This window comes from Epinephelus fuscoguttatus, linkage group LG13 (genome assembly GCF_011397635.1).
Source record: "Epinephelus fuscoguttatus linkage group LG13, E.fuscoguttatus.final_Chr_v1".
In the NCBI taxonomy this organism is placed as follows: Eukaryota; Metazoa; Chordata; class Actinopteri; order Perciformes; family Serranidae; genus Epinephelus; species Epinephelus fuscoguttatus.
The window spans coordinates 27120134-27131668 of record NC_064764.1 but is presented as its reverse complement, the minus strand read 5'-3'; the positions used below and the strand labels follow the sequence as shown (position 1 = coordinate 27131668).

Below are 11535 nucleotides of genomic sequence, written 5' to 3'. Positions count from 1 at the left end.
AAATAGTTGAAAAAAGGTAATAAAAAACAAACAAACAAAGATGGAAATAGCCTGAAAAAGTGCTGAATATACAGAGAGAAAGAGTTTTTTTGTAATCTAATTTAAATACTACAGTTATAATAATTATAAAAACATTTCTCTAGGCTTTTATCCCTAGTTTTTTGATGTTGTTGTTTTTTGGTTTCACTGTTTTCTTGTAATAAGCGTGACATTTCTTGCCAAGTTGCTTTCAAAAAAAACCAAACCAATTTGCTGAGATTTGAAAGGTTTAAATGCTTGTGAAAGGCACCTGAACACAGCACAAGAAAACAAATGTCTCTCTAGGTTTCAGAGGGTTCAGTTTAAAACCAGCAAACCTGTTGCACCGTCTTATCTCCCTTGGTGCTGAGTTCCAATAGTTTGTAGCTCTAACAGAGAAGACTGATCTACCAAACTCAGTAGATCTGTGTTGTACTGCACAGTCGCCTCTGTTGGTTGGCCAAGATGTCCTCCCACTGTCTGAGCGCAGTTGTATAAACTCTTTTAATGGAGGAGCAGCCGGATCATTAATCACTTTGTACACTAGACTAGCATCAGTAAGACACACAAAGCTGTCAAAGGTCAATAGATTATGCTTTTGGTTGATGTTAAATCATTGAGTGCATGTATATTTTGCCATGTCTAAGGGGAGCTGGTTTCAATTATACCTACTATCATACATATAAATTACACATGGTGGGTTTTAGGGCATTTTACACTCATATTTAATTCAACACAGGCAGGAAAAAAATCATTTATTCATTAAATTAAAACATAATAGATGGAGTAAGCATTTCTACACCAGAATAAAATTCCTGTCAATGTGGTGAAGGCTTCAAAAGAGCCATAAACCAAATGGTGGAAGACAGAATTAACAGAAACATAATTGATCATTTAAATGAACAGAGAAATACTGAAAATAAAATTGGACTGGACTGTATTGACGTTGCTAGCACTTTTTATACTATAGCACTTTAAATGTGCCTCTCCTTCACATGTGCACACCGATGGCAGCAAGACCTCATGCAAGGTACTCTGCAGTTAAGGTTCAAAGGCAGTTTACAAGTGGACAGGAGGAGCCTGGGATCAAACCACCAGCCCTGCAATTAATGGATGATCTGCTCTGTGTCTTGCCAAAAGAAAAAAAGATTCACAAACTTCTCAAGCTGTCAAACACTTTTGAGAGGTGGTAACATGCACTGGGAGAATGGCCTCTGTGTTTTTCAAATTATGGCTACCCCTTGACTGCATGGCAGGATACAAAATGGTTTATATCCTTAATTAGTGTAGACAACATCAGATATGAGCTGGGAGGTAAAATTCAGTTCAAGCGGTGTGTCAAGTTGCAATCAGATCTGATACAGAGTAAATCCAAGAAGGTCTGCAGGATCAAAAATTAAAAATAAATAAAAAAAGAGCCCAATGCAAAAATCCTTGGTACATCAATAAACCTAAATGATCCAAATCCTAACCTGCTCTACACAACCTCTTCTCCCCTCAAACATGCCAAACAGTAATCAGCCACCTTCTTTCCAACTGTCACACAGGGTTGCAACGATGTACCAGTTTCAGGGTAAACTGTGATATTAAAAGTGATGGTTATTGTATGGTGTACATTACAATAGTGAAAAAAAATGCAACTGGACAGAAAATCTCAACTTTATTTAAATTATATTCAAAAGGGAGACTTTTTACACACACTTCATTTTTTTTTTTTTTTAAAGTGCATTTATTTCACACCAGACCACAGCAACCAGACAGAACAAACTACAGACACCAGACGCCTGGCCTGAAAAGGGGATGGACGAAGCATAGCTTTTAAATTTCCATCCCCCATTTACATACATACATAAAGACACCATCAAGACATACATAACAACAAATGAATAAATAAAAAAAAAAACAAGCAAGCAAGCAAGCAAACAAACAAAAACATTGCGAACTCCTTCAACAGTCCTACATTTGTCCTATATTTATTTATTTATTTATTTATTTATTTAATTTAATTTAACCACCCCCATCTCCCCTACTGTACAAATCAAACATCTGTTGTTTAAACTTTCTTTTAAACTCACTTTGGCTTTTACTATTTCTAATGCTTTCGGCCAAACTATTCCACATAATTACTCCACAAACTGAGACACTCATAGATTTAAGGGTTGTTCTTGTGAGCTGCTGTGCCAGTTTATGTTTACCCCGAAGGTCATATCTCTTGGCACTTTCCCTTTCACAGAAAAGTCCTTGGATGATAACATTGTTTTAAAGTCTGAAATGTAGTGGTAAAATGTTTGTTTAACCAGAAATCCATCTGTTTTAATTCCTTTGAGGGTAATTCTGACAGATAATAATAATAATTCTGTAATACCTTGATACCATGAAACCACAATATTTTCTGAGATGGTCATCATACCATGAAAATCGCTACCGCCAGATACTGCCCTTCAAGTTTTAATAGCCCGCTTTAGTATTTTAGGTTATTCAGTGTAGCTTTAAAGTCATTGTAATTACTGTACAATTTGAAAGTAAACAGCTGTATTAAATTTGGCCAGTTTTGCTGCAAAGACAATGTTCCTTTGAGAAGTAATAACCTTTGTTTTGTCTTTAATAATTTGACAATTTCCTTTCATGATGCCTGCTGAATCTCTCTTGCATTGTATTTAAGGTCGTCATGGAGCTCATAAATAGGGATCTAGTAAATGCAGGTGCGCTTGAAGTGTACAGTAAGTTGTCTGCCACATGTGCTGCCTTATTAGATTGACAATGAGATTCACAGAGTAATTTAATGAAAAGTCAAACATCCCTCAAATCACCAGCTTCTATTCTTTACTAGTATTTTCAAATAGTAGGGTATTTACAACTTACAAATATACTCAGTGGTCAGTTTATTAGGTACACCTAGCTAGAACTAAAGCAGTCTAATACAACAGTTCTAAATAAATCCTATCTTCATGAAGGTTGTGGTGCTGCTGAATTATTTTGAATTATACTGAGAAGTGTTACTATTAGTTACTCAACCCTCTCTGATTTGAGTGGGTTGGACATATTAGAGACATCTCTCTGTATAACGCAATAAAGTTCAAGAGCACCACAAAACTATAACCTCTTAAATGACAGCAAAGTCGAATCTGCCTCTCCAAAAAATTTTTAACAAAAACTAAACATTATAACCTAAAAACTATGCAGTAACATAACAACATTTTTAGTGTTCAGCTTTTGTTTTTTGTGAGGTGTTGATTCAACTTAATAATAATTTTGTATGATGTATTTTGTGGGGATATTAGATTGTATCAGACTTAATATTAGAAACATCTCACAGTATAACAAAATACAATTCAACAGCCCCACAAACTGCTGAGTACAGTCAGAGTAACACCCATGAATGTGTTTCACAATGTATGAATGACAGCAGTTTTCCCTCCACATCCTCTGAGTGAACTCAAAAAAGAAAGACTGACACCCACCCACAGATACTCTATCAGTTATCTATATACCCTTCACACTTGTTGAAGGGTGTATTCATTTTCACATGAGATAAAACTCAGCTGAGCGGGAGTCAGCCCAACAGGCGTGCATACAGCATATCACATTTTTCTCATAAGATGAGCTGTTGTGGGTTTTTTCTCATGTCATATGGAGACTCAAGTTCCGCATTGTTCGCCAGTGAAGGGGGCAGAAAATGAGCAGCTGGGACCCCCTGTCCCTCATACGCTTTGTGTGAGGTGTACACTTGTTCTATGCCTGAAAACTGTCTCGCCCCAGATTCACTGAGTGGTAATATGATTCAACACATTAGTTTAGGCACATGCATTAAATACAGAACTAAAACAATAAAGATCTCAAACTATAGACCTGACACAGGGGGGCCCTTCAAGGCAGGGCCTCAAGATTAGTTAACAGAATAGGGCCCATCTTGCCCTTTTTTTTGCATCAGTTGATTATGCCTCTCCACATACATATGCAAAATAAATAACCATGAACCAGCTGACACACAGCAAATCTGGAGTTGTGGGGCCCCCTGGAATGCCCACTTTGCTTCGGCATTAAGTTGTTTGTCTGAGAGGGATTCACTTTTAGTTTTTGGTCCCTTGGAAGTGTTGTTCTTATGGAGCTGGAGTGCACTTATTATAAGTCGATTTGGACGTTGATTAACTGTTTGCTAATGTGTGTGTTATGAGGACACTTGGTTTGGTGTGTGGTGAGGAAAGGACTGATGTCATGTTTTATAGTGTTTGGGATGGTATCTCTGTGGGTGTTGTTTAAGTGTTGTTTGCAGTTTTTGGGTGGGGGGGGAGTCCTGTGGTATATATGGTGTGACTACATGATGTAACAAAAAGTGTAAAAAAAATCTCACGTTCTCTCATACATACATGCACATGGATGCATTTTGGCAAATAATTACAAAAAATGCAGGTGACAGCAGAGCAGCTGCTGCAGACCTCATCTTTCCACTGAAATCTACAACAGCGGCTCGACTACTTCCGCGCATGCGCAGAATGAGCGTCAGTCGGGCTACCAAACTGGTCAAACAGCGGGTGTGAAAATGGTAGGTAACCAAAATAAACACAAACCCGGGCATTGGCTTTGGTGCCATTAAGGCTTACATTGAAGAATATTGTTGTAGTATTAAAGTACATGCCGTGTCGCGTTTTGACAAGCCTACAATGACTAGTTACTTGTGTTCGCTGCTATTACAGGGAAGGTCAGTTGATATTTTGAGAGTAGCTAGCTAGCTACACGTCCCTTTTTGGCAGTCTGTAACTTCGGCTGTGAACAGGTCAGTCGGTGGACCACAAAGACAGACAGACACGGGGTAGTTTGAGTGAAATCCCGGCTTATCCATAACCATACTGACAGTGTGTTCCCGTGTTACTGTCCCCTATAGTTACTGTCAGTGATACATTCTGGCTAACTTAGCTAACGTTAGCCAGTAGAAGTTATTAGCTGGTGCTGTGTAGACAATGCTAACCTAACGTTACCCATCTGGTCGCACAATAATCCGTGCAGTGTGAACAGCAGCCAGTGTAGACATTTGACTTCATGTGGTGTTATTAAGAATAATCGATGGCGGTTGGTGGAGTCATTAGTAGCTTGGTGAACTCACAGTTTTAGTCTCCGGTTTCAGGAAATGCTGCTCTTCTTCAGTGAAGTGCAAGTGCTCAGATACTGCAGCTGCTGTGAGGAGGTGTCATGGTGATTTTATCACTGGATGATATCGATTATGGCGGGGATATAAGATTATCTTCATTATCAGTCACTCTGCTGTTTATTACTCATTAAGTAAATAGCAAAAGGGCCACAACACAGTTTTGAAAAGCCCTAAGGTGGTGTCTTCAAATGGGTTGTTTGTGAAATCAGCAGTCCCAAACTCAGATATATTGATATTGCTATCATAGAAGAGTAAGGAAAAAAGCAAATCCTAACATGTGAGCAGCTGACCAGTGAAGTTGGGGTATTTGTTTTCTTTAAAAAAATGACTTAAACCACTAATTGATTATCAAAGTTGTTGCAGATTCATTACAGTCAATCAACTAATTGATGATCAACCAAGCATGACATCTATACAGGGTTAGGAAACTAGAAATGGTCTGGAATTTGGTTACAGTATGACTTAAGTTCAGACAACTTTAAATCAACAGTCTCAGACTCAGAGATGTTAATTTACTTTCATAGAAGAGTAAGGAAATAAGCAAATCCTAACGCTTGAGCAGCTGACCACTGGAGTTTTGACATGTGTTTTCTTTAAAAAATGACTTAATCGATTATCAAATTTGTTGCAGATTAATTTCAGTCAACTAACTGATCATCAACCAAGAATGATATCTATATAGGGCTAGGAAACCAGAAATGGCCTGGAATTAGGTTCAAGTATGACACTGTCTTCACTTCAGTTCAGACAACTTTATTTGTGCCACAAGGGCAATTAATTTGCAGCTTTACCCAGTCCCTACCATACATACAACATTCAAGAACTCAAAGCTAACTGTTGTTCATCACTGGTCTTTAATCGTGGCATTACAGTTTAATGATACATATTCTGATCTTATTTTGCTGGCGGACACTAGCCAGAGTTTAGATTAGCACCAGCCATCAGCCAAACACTGGTAAAATGTGCACATGGTTGCTAGATTTGCTTCACTCGCCATCTTAAAAAAAACAATGGTAATCTGTTGAGTGGCTGGTAGATTTTGGAGTCCACCAGCTCCAATGGCAGGTGGACAAAATAGTTCATTTCCAACCCTGACACTAGCCGAGTAAAATGTACATTGGACGCCTCTTCATTCTTGCATCTATAACCAATTTCATGTGCACACATCTTGTAAAAGTGCAGATTTTCATACCGCTGAAAATATCAGTATAGAAATCATGCTTATAGTCATGTGACATTTGATTTTTTCTTTTTTTAATATTGCCATGTATTTTTGGCAGGGTGCTTGTGTTACACTCCAGACTTGTTGCACCTCTAGGTCTGGGTGATGGCATCCCATTTCCCTGCTCATGTTACATCTATGACTGTAGTTATCTGAGGGGCCCTCCCGGGTACAGCATATGCTTTGAGAATCCACAACATCCTCCTTCAGAAAAGCCCATGTTGCTTTTGGATAGAACATAATTAACCAGCACAGCGTCTTGGCTCACCACCTATGATGTGTGTGTGTTAGTGTGACAGACTAACCTTTTGAAATATGAGTGTTTCTGAGCGCTTTGCTGTCCTTACTGTTGCCTGAATGCCTGTAGATGTGTGCGTCTCGCTGTGTGTTTTTGTCTGTGTTTCCGTCTGTGTCTGTGTGTTGCTGTCAGTGTTCACTGGTCTGATCGCTCCCGTGTCTGACAGCCCATGTCCTGTACTTACACAGCATAAGCTGAAGTCTTCGCAGAGGGACAAGGTACGGCAGTTCATGTCCTTCACACAGGCTGGGGAGAAGACAGCTGTGTACTGCCTCACACAGAATGATTGGAAACTAGAAGTTGCTACCGACAACTACTTTCAGAATCCAGATCTCTATTGTAAGGAATCCATGAAAACATCAGTAGACCGGAAAAAGCTGGAGCAGCTCTACAATCGCTACAAAGGTTAGTGGGAACATCTATGTTTTACGCTGTAACTTGAAATATTTACTACAACAGAGTTGTTCCAGAAAGGACTGTGTTCTTTGAACATTAAGAGACACTACTTCTTTGCAACAACTGTCAGTGTAACTGTTTTTTTGCCTTCATAGATCCCCAGGATGAGAATAAGATTGGTATCGATGGGATCCAGCAGTTTTGTGATGACCTCTCGCTGGATCCAGCCAGCATCACCGTGCTGGTTGTCGCGTGGAAGTTTCGTGCGGCCACTCAGTGCGAGTTCACCAAGAAGGAATTTCTGGATGGAATGACAGAGTTGGGGTGAGTGTTGACATCAACAGCGTGAGACACGCTCCAAAGTGGGACATAAACACTGTGCCTGAAGTATCTTCGCATGGTGGTTCTCTTAGTGTAGCTCCAGAGAGGGAAGGTTGTCTATATATAGAGCCACTCAACCACAGCTTGGGTATTCTGTGTCTTCGTGGAATGACTCAGTGGAAGAGCTGCAGTGTTTTGACTTCAGAGGTTCATGTGTCAGAGTTAACTTCGGTCAGTTTGTCATTAGCATCAGGACGGTCATATTGCAACTGATTTAGGTGGTCGGTGTGTGTCAGGGCTGTAATCAATCAAGAAAAATCTTGGTTGAATTAAATTCTACCTTCTTTTCCACCAATCAGTTGATTGAGGGGGGAATTCTGCATGTTGTGTGTCTACTAAGGCTTTTTTTCCTGTCACAGAGCTCAACATTAACACTTTCTGGGGCAAATGTGTTCGGGCAAGTGGACTGCCTTGAGCGAAAAATAAATGTGACACTGGCTGTAATATTATCTGAAAATAAACTGTGTACTGTATCATTGGGAGTGTTCAGCTGAGCTGTACACGTGAGACTGTCTCACCACTAAGCACTGAACTGGACTGATGAGAAAAACCTGACAAACTGGACACTATAGAAGTTAACCCTGGGGTTGATGATGTCATATGCAGCGTAACATTACTAACATTAAATATCTCTGCAATGCTGCATGTGAGAGAGACTTACTATATTTAATCCAGTAGCTAACTTGAGCCACTGTGCTGCTTCAACAAGGGCTCCAGTGTGACTCTATTCCTTTCAAAAGCTTTATAATCTGGCCTTCAAAAGCAACGTCTTTTTTGACTCATTATAAACTGAGTTAAGTCCAGAGTGATCCATTATCCATTTTTTCTGACTAAAAACAAGAGTTGAAAAATGTCTAACTTTGGTTAAAACACTGTGCTGGTCAGTGCCACCAGCTGACCAATCACAGTGGAGAAGGGGCGGGACAAATACCACAAAGACTGGCTGTCACACAGGACATTTACAAGTACCGGAAAACAACAACTGCCATTTTCAGATGGGACAAGAAATGCTTTGGTGGACACACAGCTTTATTAAAGTAACACAAGCGAATGTCCAACCAATGAGAATTTGGTCAGACAAGAGCATATCAACCAACCAATCGACCAAACAACCAGAATATGAAAGCTCAAGTGTGTATTTAATCAGAGTTTGCATATTCATTGCTCAAACTGTCTATTTTTCTAGGTGTGACAGCCCTGAAAAACTGAAGGCCCTTTTGCCAAGATTAGAGCAGGAGCTCAAAGACAGCGGGAAGTTCAAGGACTTCTACCAGTTCACCTTTAACTTCGCCAAAAATCCTGGACAGAAGGGTCTAGGTAAGAGTGACAGTGACAACTTGCTGACTGGTATCACTGAATTACAAACTGTTGGGACTAAGTGTTGTGTTTTGTGTCTGTGTGCAGACTTGGACATGGCCGTAGCCTACTGGAACCTGGTTCTGTCAGGACGATTTAAGTTCCTTGATCTTTGGAACAGATTCCTTTTGGTGAGTCAGAGAAGTGAAACTAAAGATGCACCAATTAAATATGTTGAATCGGTATCAGCAAATGTGCTGACCGTAAAATGCAGATCAAGTATTGGCCATGATGTATCGGCCATGGACATGACCTCGATCATTTTGCCGACCTCGATATTGCGCGTTGTGTTAATGTGCTTGTTTTTACACATACGAATGTCCCCAACATGATGCCAGAATAACCGGCAGGGTTTTCCCAACCATTATCAGACTTGGGCGCAGCAATTCTCCCTTTTTTTTTGTCTCTACACGCCCGCCTACTTATGCAAGTTTGAAAAATGCACTGGTATTAGATCTGTTCTTGGTATCACAAGATGCCTGGGTTGGAACTGATATCACGTGAGAGAAAGTTGGATGGGTGCTTCCCTCATTGAAATGTATTTGCCCCAGTGATGGGAAACTTGGCTAAGGCTGTGCCAGCTTTCATTACATCGACCTCGGGGGGATCAGCAAGTGCAACCAGATGGTGTTTGGTTGGAATGAAAACCTGCAGACGCATGGACTTCAGAACACATGCTGCCCCACTGGACTTTAAGTTTACACTTTATACTGAGTTTTAAAGGCAAAAAGAGTTTGTGTGGTGACAGAAGTAGCTGTGAATATGTTTATACCAATATGTTGACCAGCACTTGTCATTTACAGGAACACCATAAACGATCCATCCCAAAGGACACATGGAACCTATTGTTGGACTTTGGTAACATGATTGCAGATGACATGTCAAACTATGATGAGGAAGGTGAGTGTGACAAATTTCCTTCAGGGGCTGAATCCAAATGTTCAGATTCCAAATCCAAATGAATCCAAATGTTTGTTTCCCAGAAGTCTGCGACTGTTGAGGGCCGTCCGAATGCACAATTCATCCAGTTCACAAGGGGCCTCAAGCGAACTTTTTGCAGTTTAAGGCCTTTGCACACTGAGTCTGATTTTTTCATTTGAAATTGTTTCACACCTAAAAATAATTACGACCACACATTGTGTCAGTCACGTTTGCACACTGAGTCTGAAACTTTTGACCAAAGACTCGCAACAGGCACCGTTCTGCAATGTTCTAAAACCCTGCCAGGGGGCATAAGCACATACAGCGAGTAGCAGCAGCACCCACCGTCCAACACAAGCACACCGTGAGGACAGAAACAGAGGGCTCGGCAGGGACGGAGCACCTTCCACAGTACAACCATTTTGACTTGACCGGTGGATACAAGCTGATTGCCTTTTGAAACAGGTGACGTGCTTTACAGTCTAAAACAGCCGGCGGCGATTTGACCAATTGAGTTGCAGCTGACACCATCAGCCGGCTTTAGTCGAGCTCAGACAGCTACTTCACACCACTGCAACTTTTCTCTGCAACTTTCTAAATCGGTTTTGTCTCATCGCGAATCATTGGTCTGAACTGGGCCTAAAGATCATCAACTTTCGTGGCCCGTCTATCAGCAGCTTTTACAACATTGCAGTCTTGCCCCCTCGCAGATTTGACGAGGTGACGGTAAACACGTCACAGTGCATGCAACTGAAGGGCTCAGTCCACAAGTCAAGAGGATGGACATTTGGATTCAGCCAGATTTAGCATTGCTCCATCTGCTGTCTCTGTAATGCTGTGAATATGGATGTATTTAAATCACTGTGACACTAATGAGATCTTGTTGGTGTGTCTTCCTCAGGAGCATGGCCAGTCCTTATAGATGATTTTGTGGAATTCGCGCGACCAATTGTAACGGGATCAAAACGTAAAACTCTCTAAATCCAATCCCAACTCTGGAAAGCCAGAACCTTGTTTCTTTTACAGTGACTTCATAGTTTTTTTTAAGACTTGTACAAAAAAAGTGAAAATCGTAGACTGCAGAGAGAAAACAGAAGCACTTGAAACTGTCAGGAAACCACCTTTCAGGGAGCTGAGTAAAAAACTATGAGAACAACCGGCCACATCTCTTGTCCTCGGGAGACTGAGGTGTCATACAGACATTGCCAGAGTCGCCGTTGTCTCTCCTGTTGTGTTCTCAGCATCCTGGACGCCCCTCTGCTCTGCTCCAGGAGGAGCACTACCTGTCAGGCCACAGCCCTGTAAGTGGGCATGGACACAGCGCTGAGAGGAGGTTCGCTGGCTGTGTGTACTCTAAAAGGACTGGAGAGGAGAAAACTGTGTGTTTTAAGTCAGCTTTGTTTTGTTATATGAAGCTCTGAGTGACTGTGCAAAGTTCCCATGTCTTACTCTAACTTGGAGACAGAGTGCTTACTACACCAGCACCAACAGAACTGTTGCAGTTTTTACTGTACATACTGTATCTATTGGGACAGTTTACAAAGAGAGCTATATGAAGAATAATATAAATACATTCAATTTATAAATGCAACAGATGATTCTTTTATGTACAGTAAATGCTAAGATCTCTAACGGGATGCCTCAATATTGTGGATGATATGCTGTTGGTTTAATTGCTAGGTGGATCTGTCAAGTCATGGAATTGTGAGCTTCTCATTGAAAGCATGTTAAACACATTTTACGTCACCTTGGGCTGGTTTCACAAATACACAAGTAAAGGCAGTGCTTTAATTTAGA

At 40.6% G+C, this 11535-nt stretch overlaps 1 protein-coding gene across 1 annotated transcript; it reads left to right on the top strand.

The window, feature by feature from the left end:
* Positions 1-6551: 6551 nt before the first annotated feature.
* On the top strand, positions 6552-11535 carry LOC125899895 (DCN1-like protein 1). The gene is made up of 6 exons (XM_049594567.1): positions 6552-7089; positions 7236-7404; positions 8648-8778; positions 8866-8948; positions 9621-9717; positions 10640-11535. The coding sequence occupies exons 1-6, from the start codon at positions 6744-6746 to the stop codon at positions 10717-10719; spliced, it is 906 nt and encodes a 301-aa protein (XP_049450524.1). The 5' UTR covers positions 6552-6743; the 3' UTR covers positions 10720-11535.